At 40.9% G+C, this 26230-nt stretch overlaps 1 protein-coding gene across 5 annotated transcripts in view; it reads left to right on the top strand.

The window, feature by feature from the left end:
* sept9b (septin 9b) overlaps positions 1 to 26230 on the top strand; it is a 71521-nt gene that overhangs the window by 27754 nt on the left and 17537 nt on the right. For 3 of the 5 annotated variants that reach the window (XM_041035692.1, XM_041035691.1, XM_041035690.1), the window contains exon 2: positions 1653 to 2333. In XM_041035692.1, the coding sequence (XP_040891626.1) occupies positions 1653 to 2333 (681 nt within the window). Of the gene's footprint in view, positions 1 to 1652; positions 2334 to 16040; positions 16144 to 25513; positions 25679 to 26230 lie in introns of those variants that run through there. The other 2 variants (XM_041035694.1, XM_041035693.1) reach the window with 2 other exon arrangements.

Raw genomic sequence — 26230 nt, 5'->3', positions numbered from 1 at the left:
CCAGGGGGTGATTCCATCCCTCACTATCTTCATCTTGGACAGTGCAGCTACTTTCTCGTGTCACAACCGAGGGGAAGGATGTGCCTCTATCTCTTTGCTCATGTTGCTCATAAACAGGGAGACTTAGGACTTTTTTTTTTTTGCCTAGATCCTTGGCAGTTTGCGTGCATTGTAACATGTCATGAAACACTTCAAATGGCTCTGTGTAAAACCCTAGAATTTTATATTGTATTGTACCACACACGTAGCATCCATGTCATGACAAAAGAACATCAACTTAAACATGTTGCACGCTGTGGTGAGAAAACTGTTTGTGATGGGGAATGTAATGAAATTAGATAGGTATGGCTTAATTGGTGGTGCACGCTGCTTCTTTTGTGTTGCCACCAAAATTGCTTCTACAGCTACCCCACCCTCGAACCTCAGGCTCTTTACTACTTGGATACTGCTCATAACGTGTTTTAGAAAAACAATTCACTTTGTTTACTGCTAAGTTAATTGGTATGACTTTTTTTTTAATGAATATTTTATGATATTGTTCCTACTTCCTATAAACAGCAATCTTGACCTGTAAATAGGTTAACAAGGGAAAGATGAGCTTGTTTTGGTTAAGAAATTGTAAATCAAGGGTGAGTCAGTTTGCTTTGTGATGTTCTGCTTTATACACTAGTGGAAAGGTCAGGTACTCTGTATAAATATTATTTAGAGGTACTTGAACTTTACTTCAGTGTTTCTCTAATGTGGTGCTGTATACTTCAACAACATTTAAAACAGAAATATTTCTTTTACTAGGCTTAATTTATTTTACTCAAACATGGATATGTGTAAAAAATATATTGTTGTGGATTAAACCAGTGGTTACCAACCTTTTTGGCTTGTGACCCATTTAAAAAAAAGTGTCTGCTTGGGTTCCCTTTTCATGTTTCACAAGTGCATGAATTTAAGTCACTTTTCCCAGGCTCAAAGGGATAAACCATCTTGTATATGACAAATAAGCAAAGTTTTGAAGAAAAAAAAAGTTTTCATTATTAATTGAAGCATCAATTAATCTGCTGATAAATGTATTTGTCTAAAGAATGTCAGACAATACTGTCCAAAAGAGATTTCCAGAGCCAAAGGTCACCTCGTCAAATGTCTTGTTTTCTCTGTACAACATTCCACATCCAACCCTGCTGCCTATAATTACAACTAAACCACAACAGCAAGCTCAACAAGTGGATATTGTGCTACAAGATCAGATATTTTCCCAGAAGACAAATATGTTCTCTGTGGCATGAACTCTGCGTTACCTTCAGTTTCAACATATCTGTATGTACAAATATGTAAATTAACAACATATGATTATGTTAATAGAAAACATAATCCTGTCCCAATTACATTTCCTACAAAACGTATTTGCTGTTGTAGTTTAGTTGCATATAAATTTAATTTCTAGGAAACAGGGTCACCACATGCTAAAGATATCCACTCTACAATATAAATATATATAAAACAGAGATCAAATCTTTATTTCGGAAAAACTAAAATCAGAAAATGGCCGACATTTCTATAAAAAAAAGACTCAGATGATTACCAATATACTTCCCAATTATTTTTCTGTCAATCAGTTAATCAATTAATCAACTAATGTTGTCTGTGTCCCTTACATGCAGCTCTGAAGAGGTCCTTTGAGGTGGAGGATGTTGACACTTCATCTCACTCTTCCCCCGGCTCCCGCCGGACAACCAACTCCCCTCACCGTAATGCCATGTCTCCTACCAGCATCTACTACCGTGACCTGGGCACTGCCGCCAACAACAACAACAACCTCAACTACACCCAGCCTCGCTCCATTATGGGCGGAGGAGGCTCCAAGACCCCCGAGCCTGTGTCACGCCGTTCCGAACTTTCCATCGACATCTCCTCCTCCTCATCCAACAAGCCGGTGGACAACGTCACCAGCCCTGCTTCCACGCGCTTTGTGACCAACAGCGCCCTCAAACGCCCCGAGGTCTTGGGCCACTCTAAGACCCCCGAGATGAGCCACAGGAGGGAGGTCACTTTTGCCAAGACGCCTACTGACTCCCCAGTGATACGGCGCAACGAGGGCAACAGTAACAACAATGGGACCAGCCGGACCCCCGAGCAGAATCACGCTCGCAAGTTTGAGCCCCCCAGTCCCGGGGATGTACGGAAGCCTGATATCTGCATCACCAGAGCTCCACCAGAGAACAATGGCCACCACCCGCCAGTGCACCACCCACACCACCCCAACCCACACCACAACACCATTGTGACCACCTTCCGCTGTTCCTCACCTAACCATGCTGGACGCAAATCCCCCAACCCTGACAGTAAGTCCACTTTAACCATGTATGTCTTAGTCCAGCTCAAAGCCCAAATCCTAAACACTGCATCTTTACCCAGTTCTTATTATTTATGTTAATCGGTTTGCTGCTGCAGGAAAGTAAAACCAAAAACTTTTTAGTGAACTGTCATCTCCTGACAGACCATAAAAGTGGTGAATAATGTGTATTTTTCAGTTTGATATCATGATTAAGCATGTCAAATGAGTAGACCGACAGCAAAAAAAAAAAAAAAAATGTTGTGTCTGAAGATTCTGTCAGTCGGCCCACTGGGGCATGATGGTCCAATTCAGCTCTAGCCAACACAAGTGTGGCTTTCTTCCAAGCTGCTCTTCTGCTTTGGGGGCTTATTTTATAGTTGCACCCACCATAACTGTGGCCATCCTGACTGAGACTAAAGAAAGGAGTTAGAATTGCATTGTTGAGTCCTTTAGGCAGAGAGTTGAGGCCCAAAAATTTCTTCCAAACTCTGTTTGTAATGGAAAAAATGCAGACAAAACTGGCTTGTAGAACAAATGTAAAACAAAACACACTTTAGTACAATTGTACTTTAAGTAGTCACTGGGATAGATTAGATGATGTACTTTGTTAACATGTTTTGATCCTTTTCTGTCTGTTCATGCATGATTTCCTTTGGATCTCATATGGAATCTCGTGTAGTTTTTGACTGCATGTGCAAAAGCTGAATTAGAGGCTACAGTAAATTACTGATTAAGCAGAACGATGCTTTGGTGCTTTGACTTAGCTCACTAGCTTGTGTGATTGCTTTAGCACAGGCGTACCAGTTTAAAATGACAGTGCCATAAGTGGAAAAGAGATTAAAGTGAGTGTAACAGGCTATCTTAGGCTCAAATAAATCCAAATTACATTTTCTTATGTGATGAGGAAAGGGCAGCTTTACACTCTTGGCTGTAAGTTAGTTTTCATTCAAACCCCAATGAGTAAAAAAGGTTGTCACATTTTCCAGATTTCATTTCATTTGGACTCTGATTCATTTGAACTTTTTACTTCTTACTTCATATCTTCCAGCTCCTTCTCCTCTCACACTGAGGTAACAGACTGACCCGAGTATCAGATCTCTCGCTGAGAAAAAAAAAAAAACCCAAAACACAGTAACCGGAGTGGCTTGTTTGATTAATCTGATGTCTGCCTATCTGTCAGTAAAACAAGTAACCATGTCCTTGGAGGCCTGTCTGTCTGTAGAAACAGCAGACTGTCTGTCTGTATTTGTGGCAGTCCATGTCTGTACTTAATGCAGAATTGGAGCCAGGGTGGTTTTTGTTATGTGATGAAAGCATAACCTTGGCAGCAGCCGACACAGTAGTATAGCAGTTAAATAGTAATTAGCGTTACAGTCGCAGTAAAACTATATGCAACAGAGAGAGAGACAGAGTTTAGCTCACAGGGTTACATGAGTTTCTAAGATGCAGCTTGTGACTTGATGTGAAAAAAACACACACAACTGTAGTCGCACTATGTTTGTGTTCAGTTGCCTTTTAGTTTTGCCATTGTAAAGTGTAGTGATATAGTATACAGGTTTTTTTTCCCTTCTCACTTGAGTAAACCCACCTGTCAAGCCCCTTCACAACTACACATCCGCACATGGGGAAATTAAAAAGTATGTTCTAGTGTTTTTAAGTTTAGAAGGTTTGTCTCACATTTTAACAGTGGGCGTATTTAACATTAATATTTAAGTCACATATACACAACATTTTCTAGCATTATATGAAACTTAAACCTGCTATAACTGTTTTTGTTTTTGCCTCTTGGGGGCAGCAGAAACAAGCTTTGGACATAACATTCACATATCATCACCATTTAAATTGATGTGGCGATCTTTGTTACACATCCAGTAGTTGCAGAGCAGCATTACCATTCATTTGGAGTGGTGTTTGTATCCACCTGATGAATATTAGTCCAGTATTCACTCTGTTTTTGGTCTCTACCAACTCCTGAGGGAAATATCTGAAATCTGGCTCAGCTTGTCGCCAACTGTGTCTATCTGCTGTCTGGTGCTGAGCGGGGAGTGTACAGTTTTAGAGCTTTTTCACTGGAAACATCTGCCTGCTGCAGCCAAAAATTAAACTATGAGAGCAGTGAGAGTGAACCAAAACAGCAAAGGTACGGGCACGACAACTAAACCGAATGAGCTGAAAATTGCTATACTCTGTAAAGCCGAGGAAAGCTGTAGATCTGATCGATAATTCTGTCTAGGTTCATCACTAGGAGTGAACCCTTACACATGCGACGGTAAAAAGGGAAAGCTTTGTTGTCGTGGATTTGATAAATCAGTGTCCCTAGATCACTATTAACCACATTGCCAAGTATTTTATAATTAGCTCTTGATGAAACATAATGATGGGTGTGTTTTCCTCATGATTTAGGCCATTTGATTTTATATGATCCTGGTTTGTACTTTATACTGACTCTAAGCTGAAATACCAAAAAGTCTCTGAAATACAGCACTCATATGTCATATGGCACATTTCCCACGGTATATTCAAATGCTGTCCCTATGTCTGTCCCTGTGTGACGTGTTGCCATAATGTTTATACTGTATACGACTATGAATTTCTCATCTTTGTCTGTGCTGAAGGTTTTACATGGCTCTCTTTTAGATTATGGAGGATGTAGCTATTTATTTGTAATAAATAGCTACGTAATAGGAGTCGAACTGAAGCGTAACCTGCCTGGAGGGCACACGTATAGCCACAGATTTGAAATTAGTACAGTGTAAATACCTACCACTAAAGTCCAAGTATATCCAAGGCATCAATACACATCATTCTATTGGCATGTGTTCAAAACTGCTTAATGATTATTTCCCCTATTACTCCACTTGTGATTGTTAATTGATTTTCTTCAGTGACTTAATTATTTTTTTAAAATGTAGCTGTTGGCAACATTACAAGCAGCAATTATTTAAAGTTCTTGTATATTTTTCCATATGGCTGTCAACTCGTCAGAAGTCTATTTGATAAGCTGCTTTCCTGCCCATTCAGTTTTTCCAGCAGGAAATGACATCACACGTCATCTGCGCGCGTGCGCACACACAAACACACATCGAGTATCCTGTGCTTCCTTCCGTGTTCTGTCAGCGTTATTGTTTTCCCCGTTGTGTGACCTCACTCCATTGCACTTCCTCTCGCTGGGGTCATGTGATCTCCATCTGTCAGCTTCCTCGCCAGTATCCCTCTGTACTTTGATCTAAGCGTCTAATCTAAGCGACCTTTTGCATTTCATGTGCAAGGTCAGTGTGGACACACATACACAAGTGTAAAGTGAACAACACGTGGTGGTTGATTACTGATCATGCCTGAAGTCAGCAGAAGTCACATAAACACACATTTTTGGACATGACATTAGCATATGTTGCCAGTTTATTACATTTATGGGTACCAAAACTACATTGTCTCGAGCATGTAATGCCCTCTGTGCTCTTAATAGATAAATCCCTTCAAATCTATTGGAAATCCATCTTTATAAACTCATATTATAGACAAGCACATCCTAAATTTATTCCATTTGAATTCCAGTCTCAAGGTTTCGAAGGATAATGAATATGTCAAGCTGAATTGCAGAGAAACGTGTCTAAAATGATGCACAAGACATCCTGAATTTTCCATTTTGTATAATGTGAAACCATAAAAGAGATTTTAATATTTGACTCATTTTAACGGTGATATAGCTTTAAGTGCTGTCAGAGCCACAGGAATCTACAGTATATGTTATTACTTTAAATGGATGTGATAAGTGATGTTAAATTGCTATAGCATATTCAAGGGAAAATGACAAAGAAAAGCCTGACCATTAGGTTCACTTCAGGCTACAGACACTAGGCTCGCTCTGATTTTTATCTAGTGTGTTCAGCCAGACGGGGGAACCTTATCTTGACAGGCAGACCTGCTGTTCATCAATCCATCAAACACTGCAGCACGAGCTCTATCTAACATCTCTAGACAGAGAAGCGTAGACCACATGTGGTCAGAAATAACACATTTTCTTATCACTTCTCAGACCAGCTTTGAAATTTAAGAAACTTTATTTCACCTGGAGATCCTTATTTCTAACCCCTTGCCATACAGAAACCCAGTCGCAGAATAAGGTTTAATATACAAAATAAGGGACAAAATGATTGGACATGTGTCCTTTTTTCTGTTGTTATATTGGTGCTGGGAAACAAAGACTTGCTCTCATTTTAAGACCAAAGACAAAGACAGTCACTTAAACAGCAACTACACTCCAGAGAGGTCATTAGGTAGAGAGGTTAACCACAAATAGTGTAGTTATCACTGGGATAATGCCAACTGGTGGGTTATCGTTGGGGTCACACCCTGTAACCTCATTTAGTAACTCCCTTAGTGTTTTATTGTGATAAGAAAGGAAAATATGTTCACGTAACAGAGATGGATTTATCTTCCTACCTCAGCTGAATTACTGTAACAACACTAAAAAAAGCAGAAAGGAAATCGAAGGCATTCATTGCCCTGCTTTCAAGTGTAGGGCAGAAATATGTATTTAAATAGAGTAACTGAACATTCACTTAATGTGTCCTGTCTTCCTGTTGTGATGGTGAAGAACAAAAGACATACTGTATGCTGTGACATATACATATTGCCCAAATAAACAGATTAACAGTACATTTGTTTCCTTAACTGAGGTGTAGTCACAGATGAAGGAGCAAGTGAAGCCATTTGTCTCTTATTTGGATTGACCTTCTGAAAGTGGGGAGGAGGGGCCAGTGGAGATCAGTGGGTGATTTGTCTCTGCCTGTCCATAGGTCAGGAAAGGGCACACACACACACACACACACACACACACACACACACACACACACACACACACACACACACACACACACACACACACACACACACACACACAGTCATCTCACATTTTTTGTCTCACATTTGTTGTCCCTCATGGACATACCTACCCAAGCACGTACACACATATAAGGCACCCTTAGGCGGAGGCATATCCGAGGTCAGTCCTCTCCCAGTGTAATTACTCTGGACTGATCCCAGACCCATTACTCAGAGTGACCTGTTGGCTAATTACCCGGAGAAAAAAGAGAGAGACAAAGAAAAGGAAAGCAAGGTTTTGCCTGCATGCTTTTGATGGGGAGCTGCTGCTGAGTAAGAACAGCATCATTGTGAAGTTTCATACGTGACTGCATTATGATGAGCAGTAGTCATGTGGACTCTGAGGAAGTTTGGAACAGTCTTAAGACTTTAATCTTCCTTTAATCTTCAGCTCTGTCTTTATTTATTACATGTAAATATCTATCTGTCTTTATTTACTGTATCTAAATATCAATCTCTATTTATTTATTATATATAAAATCCTCCCCAATAAAAAAAGAAATCAATTAAGTGTAATCAATCATAAACATCAGACAGCAAGTTCATTTCAGCTTTTTAAGGTTTTAAGAAATTACAAATTTAGACCACTTTCTATTACATTTGGACAATAATTAAATATAGTTGTTTACTGACTTTCAGCAGAATCATATTGTGATAATATAAATCATTTTATTGGTTTAAGAATTTCCGTTGTCTAAATTAACTTTCCCAAGCAAGCTGTAATTAAATAAAAGAAAATTATTTTGTTTTACTCATATGTAGAGCTTGGGCTCATGAAGGTCGGATTGATCATTTTATGTGATTTTATGTGATATCCATCTTTGTCATACAGTCATGGTTCATCGCGATATCAAAGTATAATTATGTAAAGATACAATCATGCAAGGGAGAAATTACAGCTTTTTTCTAAAATCTAATTCATCTTTGCCTTAAGATGATCACGTGATGATGTTCTTACACTGAGGCACAGATTGTTCCCGACTGTGTCGTTGCTTTGCTGCCAAATAATGTGCACTTTTGCTCACTTGAAGTCAGTGAGCCTCTAAACCGTCACTTCTGTCTTTTCAGTTCACAGATGTCCTACAGTGATAACAGTGACAAGTGTCACTTCTCATTAACTTGCCCATGTAGACACACTGTGGGTGTGCTCCATAAACTGGCCACTAGGAGGCAGTGTGTGACAGGTAAAATCTGCTTTGACAGTGAAACTGGCTGGCAGATGAAATAAAGCTGTATTTCCTCTTTTAAAAAAAAAAAAAAAAAAAAAAAAGTCACTTTCATTTACAAATGAAAGTAAAAAAAACGAATGCTGTGTGAATTGAGATCAATAAAACGGCCTCAAACAACTCCAGGGTCTGAAGGACACTTGCTGATGTCAGGCTTTTTCATGTGTGTATTTGATTAAAGTTTTTAAAACTCCAGTGTATCACTAGGATAGGCAGTCATTCAAAACAATGTCACACAGCCCTTTGAAGTGTGCGGACACTAACAAAACTGGACATAAAAGGGTTTTCTCTTTTTTATGAACATCTTACATTGGGGGAAGAAGAGGAGGAGCTGAGAAAACTGGGAAAGGGGCAGCCCCGCTCCCCCAGATAGATAGACACAGAAACACACACACACACACACACACTCACACACAGTTCCCCTCTCCCCGGATAAGGCTTTCGGAAGTTGGAGTTTACATTGAGCATCTGGGGGAAGTCAAGGGTTAAAGAAGTTTCCCACCACTGCAGAAAGACCTTTGTCCTTTTTTGTGGACTTGCCAAATCCCACATCTGCAGTCGACGCCTGCTCTTCTATCACTTTCTCCTGCATGCTGTGAAGCTGACCCAGTCATGTATTTTACATAGATGACAGTTATGTATTTGACTAGATAACATAGATGTAAAAGCACACATACACACGCACACATGCACACACACAAACCACCTTTGTCAACTGTTTTCCATCTCCATAAGAAAAATTACAAATAGTAGGATGTGGACCATCAGCGTTTGATGAAGCAAACTGAGATAACGTTTAGTCTCAGCTGACATTATCTTCATTTATCTGGTCCGTGTCCGGGTGAATCCCCCCTCCTGTTCATCCAGATATGAGACTCTGCTGTGGTTCCTTTGTCCAAGAACCTGATGGGAAAAGCATGTCTCTCCTGTTGGCCATGGAAATGAAGAAATGAAGCCGTATTGGGCTGTGAGATGGAAAAAACACCTTGCCAAAGTGAGCAATAGTTTTTTTTTCGGCATCATTAATCAAACATAGCTGACCTCGCAGGACTGATCCACAGCCAGCAGCCGGGGGTTACCTGTCCTTAAAATACAAAATTACATATTTAACAGCCACAGGCAAGTGAGGCAATTGTGTTACTCTAAAAGGTAGTTCTGACATATTCACAGTTTTAAATTAAGTGAGTGAATTTGGTGAAACTGTCTTCGGCTCGATTGGACCATCTGCATAGCGACAGGTTTATATTTACACCCAGAGAGCTTTTAATGCAGAAGTATGGTTCATGTGAGGTCAGTTGTTCTCCACATTCTCTGCTAACGATGTTTGGACCACTTGTTGGCTCATGGAGGACATACTGGAAAAACTATAATTGTTTTCTGTGTGTGTGTGTGTGTGTGTGCAAGTTTGTGTGTCTTTCTGTGTATGGACAGACAGATGGCCATTTGTGCTACAGTCTTGCCATCTGCTGAAATGAGTAGATGAGGGGGCTGAGGGATTCATGTGTGAGGGTGTGTGTCTGTCTGAAGTCAGCATGTGTGAAAAATGAAAAATAAGAGTGTGTAGACTTCTCCCTTATGTTACACCAACTACAACTGATTATGCAGTTGAGCGTTTGTCCTACTTCACCGTGACACAGCAGCTCTTAGCCTTTTGATGTTAAGTTGAAGCTGGTGTGTCATCACATTATTTATTTATTATTTATTCACCTTCTTTTCACTCTTTGTTTGGTTATATAGATGCAACAAATCAGAGATGCGTTACAGGGTTGTTAATCAAATGAAGACAAAGCCAATCTAACCAGCTTGTGCAGATTCTTCAGCAATAAAAGCTGATCGCAACAGTTTGTTTTGGTAGCAAACTTTTGCCGGTTTAAAGCACACAAAAACCGTGCACAGTCTGGGCCTGCTCTAATTGCGTTAAGGAGATTTCCACTATCAACTGGAACTTAGTGGTGCAGATACTTAGACGTGAGAAGTGAAAAAAACAAGTATTTCTTGTTATTTTTATTTTTTGACAAATCAATTTCACCCCAGCAGGACGAGTGTTATCAAGATGCAGTAAAAAGATAACAGTCCTCTGGGCTGGGATGAAGTGATACTGTAGCTTCAGTGCCAATTACACTGTTTCCACACTGTCAGCTCTGTACATGTGAAATTCATCAGGGGGAATCTCACCTCTTTTTCAGTAGTGAAGCAGTGCATCATTTCAGCAGCACATTCGAAAAAAAAACCTTTTTATTTTACTGTGTAACATAGAATTTGGTGACAGTTCAGTGCAGGCAAGTAATGCATACCTTTTCTGGTATTAATCCTTGTCGTCTCTGTTGTGCTTAAGTACCTTCACCTTTCTCTCGCCATAGATTAATGTTTTGGATTAGCCAAGCGAGCCTTGTGCAGACATGCTGCGTAGCTGCCTGACAGCTTTTATTGAATCAGTGAAGGATCCTCAGGTCTTAACTTTGCAATAATTGGCGCAGACTTTAAAAACAGGGCTGATCTGCCACTGGATCTTATGCTATAACTGAGGTTTGCAGTAATGACTCGGGGATTTAGAGAATGAAAATGCAGCTTTGTGGTTTATGGGGCAATTACTGTGATGATGGTGTTCTTCTTCTAAGAAAAGCCTTAGCAATGGAGCTTGGTGGGGGGGGGCTTCAGGTGAACTTTGACCCCCAGCCTAGATAGTGTGAAATGCTTTGTAATGCTACACAGCAGACTGCAGACACCAGACTCACTCAGGGAGCTCGAGGAAGCGCACAGACAACTGAGGATTTGGGGGAAAGGGTAAATTGCCAGATGAGTTACTCCGTGTTACCTAATGTAAGAATAAAAATTCTCGATATTCTGTGGTGAACCAAAGGCCTTCTTGTAAAGCATTCCTGGTAAGCCAGTTTTAAATGTAACACAAAACGACCAATTCACCATGATGATGGTTCATGATTGCTAGAGACAGAAACTTCTCTCTGTCTCTATCTGCTACCCCGTGTCTACACATGGAAGGTTTCTATTATAGATAATTAACATCATAACTTGGTTATATGTTTCTAGAAGACATGCAGCAACCGCACAAAGAGTTTAATCACAGAGCTCCTTCCGTCTTCTCTTCATTTGTGGAGTTGAGTCATCCCTGTCCCTCGCCCCCACACATCCAGAGAGGGGCCAGGGATTCCCCAGAAGGCCGATCCCATGGAGTCGCTGTGTTTATTGTTCATTAGGGAAGGCTGCGACTCCAGAACATCAGCTATAGAGAGTACATGTTTGCGTGTGCATCGGGAAGCGTAGTTAGTTTGATTAGCTCTCTTCTTCATCTGCAGACCAGTACAAAATTTAACAACAGCTGCCATATAGACAAAACCTATAGGCTGGGAAATATAACTCTAGAAGTTTTCTAGAGTTGAGTTTTGTTTTTTTTTTTTTCTTGCTAAACTCTACTGGAAACAAGAGAGAGAAGGGACGGAAAAGCCCTGACAGCAGAGATGGCTTCTTCTTGCAGTGAGTTCTACAACAACCATGAGATGGAAAATCTTTGTGAGTATTTGCTCGACTGTCTGTTGTGTCCATGGGAGAACTTGGCTGTTTTTGACTGTCACTCTGCAGAGGCAGGATGAATGACTGGTTTCCATTAAGCCCAATCAAGTTTGAGGCATGTTGTATCCTCTTCAGATGGGGATGTGGGAAATGGATGCACAGAAACATCCCAAGATGCCGGTTGAATGTTTCTTTCCCTTTCTTTCTATTTATTTTATCACAAACCTCATTGTTAAGTTGAAACAAATGTGCTTGTGAGACCGTATTTTGCACTTCCTTTTTAAAATCCTTGTTTCATTCTCTCGAGTGTTGCTGTGGTTTTATTTGAAAGAAAATAATGCTTAGTTTGAGCTTATGAAAGTGATACTCACTGCTCTCTGTGTCTTTCTAAGTCCTCAGCGGAGCTCTCAGTGTTAAGCAGTGAAAGCTTACAGCTTAGGTAAACACTTCCTCATAAACAAATGCTCAGGCAGCAAAATCTGACCAGTTTCTCTTTTATGCAGTCATCCTTTAAAAAACAGACAGACTTTTGACTCGGTTAATGCAGTAAAACGTTGATAAAATTCAAGCCTGAGTTATTGTAACCTCGAGGGGAGGTGTGTAAGTCTGAGGAATAAACCTGGAGGGCTGAAGTATTTTCCTGTCAACACTTGAAGCAGCTCAAGATAAATACACAGATTAATCCTCTGTACTGTTAATGTATGTTTCAACCAGAAGGGGAGGTTGAGATAAACCATCCTCACTCATCACACACATGCTGTCTCCATTTTCACCACAGGGGAGCAGAGCAACCACAGCAAAAAAAAAAAAAAAACACAACAGGAAGTCTCCAGCAGACCCAGATATCTTCTCTGTAGATATCCAGGCCAAGCCAGATGTTCTTCCTCTTTCTCCTTTTCCCTCCTGCTCTTTACTCTTCCAACATCCCCAACCCCATTCCCACCCCCACCACCACCTCCTCCTCCACTTCATCTCTTTTTTTTTTCTCCTTTGCCTCCTCTTCCCCTCACTCCCCTCCTTCTTCTTGCTTTCAGCCTTTCCTTCAGCTCTCAGCCTCCCTCGGGGAGGACGTGTCACTGAGTCACTGAGTCATGGAGGTGGCTCTCTTAATCATCTCCATGTGTGTGCTCTGCCCTGATTGGATGGCCTACAGCAATCAGGCCTGACCTCTGGGCCAATCACAGAGTTCCCCCAGTGGGGCTCTCAGCATGCCAGTCATCACTGCATATTAGTCTTCAGTTACCGCTTCAGCCCCTCATGATCTGATGTAAGCAAACATCGAGCCGAAAAGGCTGCTGTGTTAGAGAAAAAAATAACGAAACACAACTTAAATCCCTTAATTTGAGCTTTGCAGAGCACCAGTAAGCATATGGCTTCACTTTAAAAAAAAATCTGACTCCCGGCTGAGTTTTGTAGTTAAAACATGGGACGTTTTGATGAGATATCTCCGGTCATGACGATGCATAATGTAAACAGGGAACTGTATGGTGCAGGATACTCTTCTTTCCAAAAGACTGTAGATGAAAATTGTCCATGAGACGCACACACACAAACACACACTTTCATTGTGTGCCCCCTGCCTTATGCACTTAATCACCAAGCTTGGATTCTAATTGAATTTATTTGCCATAAATTTTTTTTTTGCTCAAAGCTGCTTTTTGGTCTCTTTGCAGGACTAATAAAATAATACTGATACCACAAGCTTCCACTTTCATCTTTAGTTCCCACGGGAAGAAATGGCAACTCCTGACACTGGTGGGTCATAGGTTTCATGCATACAGTGTTGTTTATTGTTTAGTGACGGCTATATGGAAAATATTCTCTTTTATAAAAAGAGATATATAGCGGGAATGTGTCAGAAGCTTTGCCCAGAACATCAGCAGCACTGTTCTGTTCTTCAGTTTTGCAGGACAGTAAAAACATTTACTTCTTGTCCTTTTTCCATACCGGAAATAGACCTGTGACAGATTTAGGATCCTGATCTCAACAAACGAAAAAAAAAAAACAAAAACATTTGTCCAGAGACAGTCCATTGCTAGAGATGATTGCATTTCTACAATGAATCTATCAATACTAGCTGCTGAAGTATGGACAAACTAGAGCAGTGAAAGCTGAGTTGACTGCATGACTTTTCAGTAGCACAAGACTTTTAAGATTTGTAAATGGAAACTCGTAACAGTAATGAATGTTTTTCAGCAGTGTGCAGCACTGATTACCTGATATACAGTAAACACACACTCAGAGATGCATTCATGCTTCTGTACCTTCACATACACAACAAAACCGCAGCCGATTGTGAACCTCAGATCCAGCTTTGACAGGAAGGAAACATTTGTGCTGAATGTTATGAAAACCTCTCTCAGGCCTTTGCTCTTTATGCTTATGGGGGGAAAAAAAGTTGAACCATATCAACAAAGGAACAAATTAATCACTTTTTTGTTCCAGTCAGTCAAAATCAAATCCATTTTATGACCAGCATCTCTCTTTTATCTATTCTTAGAAAAGCATCTTCTCCCATGTAGACTACATTAGTATTTTGCTGCAAGCGGGTTGGCTGTGATACATGTGAATCTCTCTGTTGTGGGTGAACTGGGACACAGGAAGCACAGCAGAGCAATAGAGATTTCCAGAGAACATGTGGGTTTTGGAGCCATTTTCATCTGTTTTGCAGCCAATATCGATTTCAGTGCAGCTTGATTCACTCAAGTTGTTACATGAGTATTTCATGTTGCTGTAAGATGAGTGTCAAAAGAGGCAGATGAAATAGAGGAAGCACAGCAACAGCACCATAGAGCAAAGAAAAAAAAATGTTGACTATTTTTTATGTTTGTCATTTAGTCAGGGATCTTTCTTTCTGAAAGATGATTTCTGGAGACAGCAGTTTGACAGTTTGGACAAATACACTTTCTTGCATATCTGTTTTTTCTTGGCAAGAGTTAAATGAATGGATTGATACCACTCTCAAGTTTGTCTTGTAAATATGTGGCCATACAGTCAGCAGCCAGTTAGCTCAGCTTAGCACAAACTCTGGAAAAAGGGAAACAGCTAGCCTGGCTCTGTTAGGGAAACAAAATCTGCCTGCCAGCACCTCTAAAGCTCACTGACTAACATGTGATGTTGTGCTTCTTTAGTCACCCCCCCCCCCCCCCCAAAAAAAGAAGCATCATGACAAGTTGTTAGTTTTATGGGAAGTTATGTACCAAACTCTTTCTTGGAGCAGTCACACCCTTAAGTCGCCAGACAGTTACTGTATCCAGCCAACAAATAGTCACAGCCCCCATTGTACCACAAATTGTTTGCATATTAATTCGTGAGCTTTAGAGATGTTTGGAGAGAGCTGAGGCGACCTGATTGTCCTGTTTACAGACTTTAGGCTAAGGTAAACTATAGCTCACTAACTCTAACTTCATCTTTAGAGTCCAGCAAGTGGTTTTAATCTTTTGATCTACCTTTCTGTAAGAAAGCAAATGAGCATATTTACCAAAATGTTAAACTATTCCTTTGTAGATGTTTTTTTTTCCTCTAAATTTAGAAATGTTCTGTGTTAGTCATGGATTTAGTTACAAGATAACCACAGTTTTGAGGAATGGAGACAGAGAGTGAGAGCCCTGGAGGATTCAAGGAGAGACATGAACACATGTTTTCAGCGCACACACACAGACTCACACACACACCAATGCACCCATGATCTAATACCCTCCTCTGTGAAACAAAAACGTGGGAGGGGGAGAGCAGATGGACACACACAAGGACATGGAAGTGAGGAGGATATTGCCTCTTGTCTTGTGCAAACACACAAGCACACACACTTTCACACAAACAGACAGACAGAGGAAATTATGAAAATAAATGTTCCTGTATTCAAAATTTTTGCACACTGTCCCACTGTCACTTTGATTAAACTGCACACACACACACAGCTTTTCCTCAAGTGGGTTTACTTAATAGCACGTGGTTTGAGAGAACCCTCCATGTCCACAATGTTCTCCATTCACTTTCTCTGAATGAGGGGTGTGGCTGCTGAATGCCTTCCTAGCCACTTGGGATGGTGGTCACATGACTTGTGCTGTGGGCGTGGCCAGCAGAAGCAGCAGCTCAGCCTCACCAGCTGGGGCTGTGATTGAGAGAGGAAGAGAGTGGGAGAGGAAGAGATAGAGGAGAAGGAGAGGAAAGGGTTGGGTGAGTTGTCGATTTTTATGTTTGCTGTGTGCTTCTTTTTCTTTTTTTTTACCATGCTGTAGGAGCTGTGAATGATTTTAGAGAAAGGAGAAAGAGGCAGAATAAGTGTTGAAGAGGGAGGGAGGCAGAAACAGATATGGATTGGTGCTTTGAGGCTGCTGGTGTCAAAGTTAGTTTACCAGGTGTCTCTCGTGTGTGCTGTGCAGAAAATGAAGTGTTGAGGCTGAGAGGTGGAGAGTGAGTGTGCTGTTGTCAGGAAATCTGTAGGAAAACTCCTAATTTAGTGTGCAGGCCTTGTGTTTTCTTATTTCTCTTATGTTTTTCTCTCTATCCTTTCTCTTTCCCATTGTTCAGCCATCAGGGAGAGTTTTTTTGGGGGGGGGGGGCGGGGGTCAGCTCTACCACTCTATTCCCTCCCTCCCTAACACACTCCCCTCCTCTTTTCTTTCTCCCTTTTCCCTCCCATTGTGTCTTCAGCTCTGGAGCATGCATGGATAATCAATCTGCCATAATGGGACAGGGTGCTGACCAATCAGGATAGACCTTATAACTCTTTAAGTTCTCAGTTCTCCAGGGCTCTGTCTAGTTCATGTTTACTCCTTATCCTCAGCTCCTGTCACATCAGGCAAGAGTTTCCAGGCTGACTTTGATCCAGTGCAGTGGATTAGCCAGGCACTGATGGAGCCAAGCTGTTTTGACGTGATTTAATTTTGACAATCCCTTGTGTCTGCGCTCTAGAGAGTTAGTTGCCAAGTTCAAGGAGAGTTGAAGAGATGAACAGGTCGTATTTTCAGTCTGAGTTTTGCTGCTCTGCAGGGAATAGTGTGAACTTTTCTCCTGACTCTTCTTGTGGGAAGAAAATTAGGTTGTGGTTAGTCACTTAGCTTTAATTTTGTGCCCCCAGAGGATAGAAAAACCAGAAAAATCACTTATCGTCTATGTTGTCAGTGTGTCACATGGTCTACTTTTACCAAGTTTGCGGTTGAATAGCTGCTTTGTTGGATGCTGCACCCAAAATCTCTGTCAACTCCTCGCTAAAGAAACACAAAAAAACAGAGGCTGTTTTTTTTTTTTTTTTTTGCTCCATTTGCAGCCTAGTCATGTAGAAGTATTATCAGAGATGTTCTAGATATCCTTGCTTTGCACCAGCTACACTATATTTGACAAGAAAAATGATGCTTACACACACACTGAGACTATTGCATGAATAAACTGCACTTGGGTGCTACCCTCAAGCCACTGTACCAGCGTCACAATACCAACAGAGCATTACTGAACTAAGCAATTAATTTGGATTTATTTTCTCACAGTTGTCAGTACCGCTGTGTCAGTGTCCTGAAGCTTGGCATGCAATGCCTCTCATTCCTCAAATGCTGCCACATATCTGATTTACATAAAGCATTATTACAATATGCTTCACAATAGGCGCCAGTTAAAACCACTCAGCCATTGTTTGCATGATGCTAATCAGATTAGCTTGCTGATAATAAGTAATTCAATCACCGCAGATAAACACTTCATTAGGATTGTTTGGGGCCAGCAGCATGAAATAAATTCACACAGAAGGTTTTTTTTTCTTGCTGTAATTAAAAGCCTGATATCACATAAGTAGTCCTCTCACAGATATAATTTTCAAGGAACCATGTGTGTTGTTGCAGGTGCAAGCTAAGATTTCAAACCTGATTCTTCAAAGGTAAATCCTCTGTATATATGTAACATGTTGTTCCCATCATGTTGGACACTTCAGCACACTTCTGGCCCTTATTTTTGACCAAAGAATTTGCCTTGAAGGAAGAACAGCTGAGGGGAGAAGAGGCGTAGACTTGTTTTACAGTAAACAACCAAACCGTTTGTCTGAAAATATTCTTTCCCACATTACAGTATGTCTTCATAGTTCTCTAGCTAATTATATCCATGTGTATAGTAGAGTCTCATATGGTCTTATTTTTCTGTTTCATCAGCAAGTGAAAAGTGTAGTTGTGTTTTTGTTTGTGGTTTTGTCATCAGCAGTTTGTTTTAAGAATAGATGGACTACCTGTCAAAAGTAACACATTTCTGCAAACACGTCTCGAACTGAGAATCACTCTAGATGCCCACAATGGAAGGATGTTTTCTCTTCTACATGTATGTCACGGATGGGAGGAAGTCAGACATGTCATGTCCTGTCAGAGGTGACGGGTTGTGGGTCTGCCAACACTGGAGGGGGAAGGGGTGGTTTATGCCAGTTTGTGGTCGTCTCTTCTTAAGTTATTTCTTTTGAGTTTCTTCCTTAGTTGCTGTTTGCACTGTGGATTCATGGGCTGGGTTATGGATTTATAGACAAATATAGAAGCATTTGAATAATTAGTCAAGAAATTGATTTTATTCTTCCCACTTGAAGAGTCTAAGAAAGATGAGCGGTACTTTAATTAATTTCCAAACATCTATGAGCTGTTATACTGGCTTTCCTCCTAATTAGCAATACATTTTATGTGCAACTGACTGGTGTGGCTCAAAACAAATCATCTTCATGTGCAGAAGTTAGCTCTCATTTCCTCTTATTAAGTGCTACATAGCTTTTATCATTGAAAGTCAAACCAGCCAGCCCTTTCTTCCAGTTAATACTGGGTTGTTGTGTGATTTACTGCACCATGGCCTTGTTTGTCCTTTGCCCTGTACTAGTTCCCCTACTGCAGCTGTGGATGGGTTTGTGGCTGGAACCCCCTAGTTCCCCTTCCATGTTTCTCAGAAATGTTTGGACTTTGAGTTACAGCTGTGGTCAGTGAGGAGTACAGTACTTAGAGCTGCCCAGAACAGTGGGCTCTCACAATGGTACTCAGTGCTGCAACAACTTCCCTGCTGTGTTGGGCTTTACTTTCTCATTTTCTCAGTCTCTGCTTACATCTATCAATCCAAACTGTGCTCAATCTTGTTGTTGTTTTTTCAGGAGTTCACTGTTATTGTAACATTTATCTCACATCTCATTTGTCTGTGGTCATACCCTTTGCCTCTCTGACCCTACAAGCGCAGCTCTTTCTCTCCATCTCTTCTCACTCAGTCTTTTCGAGGTGTTTTGGGACAGGTCATTATCTATGCTACCAGAAGTTTCCGTGTGCCGAGTTGTATTTCAACACAGAGCAGCACCATCTGCTTTTCTCAGCGCTAGGCCAGGGGTCGCATTCTCAGTGGGCCAGCGCAAGTGACAAGACTGAAAGATGAAGTGGGCCAGCAGCATTCTTTAAACCTTTTCTGAAGCGCCGACGTCTGTTTGTGTCGGCTGTAGCTGTCATCGGCCTCGCCGAACCTTGTCGTCTTACACGACAGGGAGTTATTATGATCCAGAAACACGTCAGGATTTTTAATCTGTACATTTCTTTGGTTTCAAAGTGTGGCTAGGGGATTGGGTGAGAGGGATTTCCCCTTGGATGTACATGACAGCCCAGCGAGAACCTCCTGTGTCCTCCCAGCTCCTTTCTGTTGGCCTGACTCTGTCACTATCTGCTGTGAATACACCATTATGTTACCTCCCTCAAACAGAACGCAGTGTAGCATCAAGCCAGTGGCCTGTGCTCCTTTGAAAACAAGCTTGCACTTGACATTGAAGCCAATGGTACCAGACAAAGCTGCTTTCATAGAGATTTCAGAAAGATATCATACCATTACAGGGTGTCAAAATAATATTAACACCTTCTGGAAAGAAATTTGAAGCTGGCAGTAAATCACCACAATATTAGCTGTTATGCCACTTAGTCTACTAGTCTACCAAATCTTTGTCAGTTTAAATTTGTGCATTCTGGTCCTGTGTTTTTCCCCTGTGCTGCCATTATTCTGACTGTAATCCCTGACATTAATACTTCCACACTTCCTTCACCTGTGATTTGAACGCAGCCAATTCAAAATCTAGCCTTGTTTGGCCTCAGTGTTGTTTGCAGGGTCTCAATATAACTGATAAGCACCATTCAGCATTATGGCTTTTTTTTTCTTTTTGCAAATGTTGTAATCTGATGTAGTAACTTTCTGGCAGTACATACTAAAGTTTATTGTCTGTGAAGCTATTGTTTTTGGAGTGTTCAGAGACCATTTCTATTGCTGAACATGAACTTAGGCTTTTGTCACTGCACAGTACAGCTACACTGAGTTCACATACACAGAGCCACTGTTGCCTCTCCTGTGTTCCATTAAATGCATTAGTGCCATTACTCATTATCAGGAAAATAAGTGATTACAATTTGACTGAAAACATTAGTGATGTGTTTCAGTTGAAATGAGTATTGATATGTTTCAATGTGCTTGAATCCCAAGACAAGATGATGTGTTTCTCATTTGAGACTCCAAAAATTCTTCACCTCACTGTACTCATGAAAGTACTCTTGTACTCTCACGCTTTTTTACATGATATTAAAGTGTGCATATGTTAATCCTGTGTTCACGTGACACACTTAGGCCTGTCAGTCAACGCTTGTTCTTGTTCTGTTCTTCCTGGACTCTCCATCTATCTCTTCCAGACGGCAGCAGACATAAAACTTTATGATCTCTTCCTCTTTAGAGGGGGCCACCAAAGGGCCAGTGGAAATGTCATCTCCGGTTAAAAAAAAAAAAAGAAAGAAAAGAAAAGAAAGAAAGAAAAAGGGAAAGGAAGAGATAAAAAAAAAATAGGACAGTGACAGATGCACACAAAGGAGAGATAAAAAAAAAAAAGATGCAACTGAACTGCACCAGGGCAGAAATTCAGGGGTTTCACCTCATGGAACCCATGTTAAAAATGTTGTTTCAAATAGCAGACAGTGTTTAGTGTAGAGCTGTCAGTAACTGGGTGAGTTAAAGTGTGTGAGTGGAAGAACAGACATGATACCTTCTTTTCCCAAGTCTCAACCCCCTAAGGAGTGACTGGATAGCTTTTGAACATACGTTTAGACAGCCTGAAGGAAGGAACAGGAAGAAAACCATGTATGCGTGTTTGACTACAAGCATCACTACTTGAGAGAAATCCCATTTCTCCAGGGCTGGTTGTTTAAAAAGTTAACTTGATTAAAACAAATGACAGTGTGGTCAATTATAAAAATCTTCCCACATGGACCAGTTTGTTCTGCACATCGTCAGTCACCAGGACTAATTACACGTTGTGCATGTAAATCATTTTTCAAATTTCTTTCTCTCTCCCTGTTTTCTTTCCCTTTCTGCAGGACATTTACCATACTGATATTGTCAGGGCCTGGGCTGGAGTCAAACAATAACATACAAAAATCTACTTTCTCATATAATTCAAAACAGGGAAGTGGTGATGTGGCATGTGTGGATCGATGGAAACTGAATTTCTTTGGTTTTTAGAAGGCCTCTCAATAACATAATAAAGGCTTTGTTTCTGGTATTGGCTCGTTCAAGTTTCACTCGGTGAATATTAAATGCAGGGTTGGATTTTCCTGATGGGATTTTAATGAAGGCCTTGAGAGGGGAGTGTTGAGTTATGTGTGAATCTACAGTGGGAAGAGGATTCTCTATAACAAGGAAACTGATGGTCGTATCTGATCGAAGGGAAGCCCTTTGTGTTCGTTTTCCACGAGGGTTAGATTGCAGGTCAGTTTAAGGAAGGAACAAAGTGGCCTTGATGCTTCAGGATAACGGTTATTGATATCTGTTAGCTAAATGTTTACATGTTGCATGCTTTTTGAAATACTAACATGATGTATTACTTTTCTGTGAATGCTGAGGCCAGACAAGAATGCTTCCTGAAAGCCGTATTGTATTTTCTGGTCTCCACTGAGCTTTGCTGGCGTTCAGGATTAACAACAATAAATTTTGCTGTATTCTGCTGTGGTGTTTTCCAAGAAATGTGTTGAGTAGTCCCTCGCTTAAAGACTAGAGTCTATCACTTTTGTCCTGCTGAAAATAATGTAACGGTTACAAGTGAGAGATTTACTGTCACTGGATTTGTGCAGTTTTTCAGAAGCGTATCCACCTTTACAAGACACACAATGATGAATGAGCAGTAATAAACCATATTTACTTATTTGACCTTACCGCGCATCGGTACTATACAATACATGACACATAATGATGGAAAATGACATGTGGGAAACTGAATAGAAGAATAATAGTTGATTTAAGGTAGGCTCCAGTGATTTAATATTGCTCATCCATGAAGTCGGGAAATTTATGACAACTTTATTTTCAAAAAAGTGACTTTTAGTCCACAGTATGGGTCAATCTCCAAAAACAGTGGATCCTACAATTCCCCTCTTGCAATGCAGCATTTCTCGTATGATCCCCTCCCTGCCTGGTAAATCTTTTGTAGGAAAATGAGATATATGCTAAGTTCAAGCTGAGATAACCTTGATGGCAGAGCTGCCTACAGAGCCACATAAGACAATCAGAGCCACTGGGTAACTAGTTTCACAGGCTGAGTTTTACCCCTTGTGACGAGTAAACTGACATTCATGTATAAAATTGATTGAGTGCCCCTTTAAGCTACAAGCATTTCTAGTGCGGAAGTAGATGTTGTGGTTTTGTCTGCTGTTGAAGCCTTTGGTGACAAACAGGAAACCAAACACCTTCCATAATGCTGTTAAAGCACATGATAGAAACTCAGTTTTATGTGCAGTACGAGTGAAACACAAGCGTTCATAAGCAGTAACAGCCTTTTTCACCAGTTGTCTTTCTTTCAGAGAACGTTACAAACAGCACAGTTGTCATCTTCTAAAATGTAGAGATTCACATAGAAACACTGTCAAAATCTGCACCAGCGCCCATTCAACTATAAGTGCTCTTATTTGAAGATAGAGCAATAGTCATCTCTTTGAAGGGATCTATTCAGTCATGCAAAGAAAAAGCCTGAACTCATCTCCATTCATTGAACAACGCTCTCAAATCAGCTAATCCTAAAGTGCAGCTTTTGCATGTCACGAGGCTAAAAAAAAAAAAAATTCCTCTGCCTAGTGTATTTATTGGAACTTATCTTTTCTCATAACATCTGCTTGCAGTTTAATAAAGCTGTTTTCGTTTGGAGAGTTTGTATTGATGAAGGGAGATAAGAGGCAGGCCAAATATTTTGATGTGTTTTCTCATTGAAGGGTCAGCAGGGTTCATTGATGCACCTGTGTGGTGCTCTGCACCAGTTTCCCATATTCATGTTATTCATTTGAATGAACTGTGCTTCCCGTTGGCTCTCTGTGGCTTTTTTTTTGGCTTCAGTTAAATACAACAGTGCTCTTTGAGGGAATTTTTATTCCAGTGAGGTCTCACATGAGTGATACATTGTTCTATTTTCCGCTGGGGTCTGTCTCGTTTGAGAACCGTTTGGATTTAACGGCCGAGGCCACTGAGTCGTGATCTGAGTCATACTGTATGTCTGAATGTGTTCATTTGTAATGAGGTTACTCATCCAGAAATATAGTGGTTTGCAGTAGCAGAGGTTATTAACGCTTTCTTTGTGGAACGTGGTAACATTTGAATGCAGATCTGACTCATGAGGAGCCACTTTAGAGGCTGTTGTGGAGGTAGTAAATGGCAGAGCTGTCAGTCGACTTCATAAACAATTTTATAAAAAAAACAGCAGTGAATGATGACTGCTAATGGCCAGCTCATCCTTAGCCCCCAGAATGGGGGGTGGGGTGGGGTATCATTAGGAAGCAGTGCTGATGAAATGAAATGTAAATGGATTTTATGAGAAGAAGAAGAACAAGTGAAAATCACAACAGCAGGGCGGTTGTCAGACTGGGTAACACTTTGACTCTCCTGGAGCTGCTGTTTGTTCTTCCTTCTTCCGTTACATGTGCTCACATGTTTCACATTGACTTGTTCTTGTTACCATGGCTGAGTGTTTGCCTCTGCCACAGAGAGACTGTCTATTCTTAGAGAGCGGCCTTGTAAGCCGGCAGATGGCTTGGGGCTGGCGTGGTCATGGTGCCCAGGAGGCAGTTTGGCAGCAGACCTGGAGCGTGCCATTAGGGCTAATTTACATTGTGTCATTCAAGAGCCTACTGATGCAATCGGGCTCAGTGTGGTTGCGTTAGCCAAATGACACTTTGTGACACTATTTGCAAAACATGTGCAAACACATCTCGAAGGCTAAAGATGAATTGATCCAAATACTTCAGGATTATTGTTTCACTTCCAAGACCCAGCATTTCTGTGTCAGGTTTCTTGAGGACATCAGTGCAGCACTAAATCAGCCCTAGCCCACCGTGATGTGGTATTCACGGATGGTTCGCATTGCAGCATGGATTGAGCGGTCCTCCTGAATGTTGAGATTGCTGTTATACTGATAAAATTGATGCCTTAGCGCAGAGGGGAAATTGCCCCTTTTGGATGTGGAAATTATTGTGCAAAAACAAAACCTGTTATACTGAACATTTACTGACTGTTGATGGGCACATGGGGGTGGATTTTTTTTTTCCCTTTTTCCAAAGATTTTAGCCAAGCCACATGTGCTTCCACAACACAGCTCATCATTCTGTGTGAGAAATGAAGGTTGGAGTCACTGACGGATGCTGTCAAGACTGCTGAAGGTGTGGTAACGCCTTTCCTCATACACATAGTCCAAAATTGTCTTGTGAGGCGAAAAAAATGGTGTTGAGTTCAGAGTTTTGTTTTTTGTTTTTTGTTTTTTTTTTGGCTGACTCATCAATTATTATATGATGTGCAAGTGTGTAGGAGGACAATATTGTGATGTTTATACACATTCCAGTGCATGTGGACTATACATGCTTATTCCTTGACATTTTTTGATTAAGAGGAGGTTACATTTCTTTTGTGGCTGTGTGTATGACTCAGCACTGGGGACAGGTGACAGTTTTCCTAAAACAAAGCCACAGACTGCCAGACAGGAAGGCTTTTCTTTTTTTCCTCTTGAAAAGTCTGTACATCATAGTTGTAATAAAAACTGGAAAATTGGTACTCATCGCCAGATCACACGTCTTTTGCACCCTCCCACTGTCTCTTCTACCTCCATTTCACTTTTTCCGTCTCATTTAAGAGTCCAGGAAGGCAAAACTCTGAGCAGGAGAGCAGGAAATCTTCCGCTGTCATGTGTGTTTCATTTATATTCATTTCACCAACAGGCACAATGTTGCAAAAACATGTTACAGGCGGGCTGTTGCTGTGTCACGTCAGACAAATCAAAAGCACAAAGACTTCTATGTTCTTCAGCAAAATACTGATAGATGTTGGTGTTTTGAATTCTCATTTCTGAAAACAGAGCCTAAACTGTTACAGTTGTACTGCACCTGTCTGCATGTAGGTTGTTCACCCAGAAATAGGCAAGAGATAAGGAAATAGTCAGGATAGCCGTATCCATTCAGCTTCAGGTGTATGTGGTTTGTAGTGTCTCTGACTGCAAACCTCACACAGACACTACCACAAGTTTCTGTCACGGCACAGGAAATGTTGTCTCCTCCTACTTTAACTGTGCGAGTTTGCTGCAAGCACATACTAGCAAATTTGGCAGAGTTGAGCTGTTTTTTGTTGTTTTTTGTATATATATATTTTTAGTTTGCTTGTTGCAGCGGTGCCTTTGGCACACATTCTTCATCTTCTACCGACTGATCCTCCTTAAAGTGAGGTAAGCCACGATTTTTAGCTGGCAGCTCCTTCGCCCAACAAGGTCTGTCCATTTTGTGTTTCGAATGCTTTTGCGCTTATGAAATTCATCTCTAATCTACAGCTGCACTGTGTCACCCTGGCATCAACTTCCACGTCAGTTGTTTCTGAAAAGTTAGAAATTTCCCTTGTGGGCTGTGCTGCTAACACAAACGGTTGCTGGTTGAAATTTATGCAGCATTAGGAAGCAGATGTGTGCCTGTTCCCATTTGATTTAATGATAAGTTTTATAATGAGTGTGTGCTTTGGAGTAAGGATTACTGTGAAAATAAGAAACAGGGGGAAGTTTACTTTGTAATTTTTTTGTACATGTGTGCACATGTGTCTCCCTGCTGGCATGAGCTGGCTTATTGGCGCACCGTGGTAATGACAGTTTTTCACCTCTCAGTGTCTTACATAAAGGCAAATGCACAAAAATGTAAATGTTAAGTCTGGTATCTCCTGTTTCACACAGGAAATTGATCTGCTCAGATCATTATCCTCTGTTGCCTGTACACTGAGCCTGGTGTTCTCT

This window comes from Toxotes jaculatrix, chromosome 4, assembly GCF_017976425.1.
Source record: "Toxotes jaculatrix isolate fToxJac2 chromosome 4, fToxJac2.pri, whole genome shotgun sequence".
Lineage (NCBI taxonomy): Eukaryota > Metazoa > Chordata > Actinopteri > Toxotidae > Toxotes > Toxotes jaculatrix.
The sequence above is the reverse complement of the archived record's forward strand: the minus strand, read 5'-3'. Positions and strand labels throughout refer to the sequence as shown.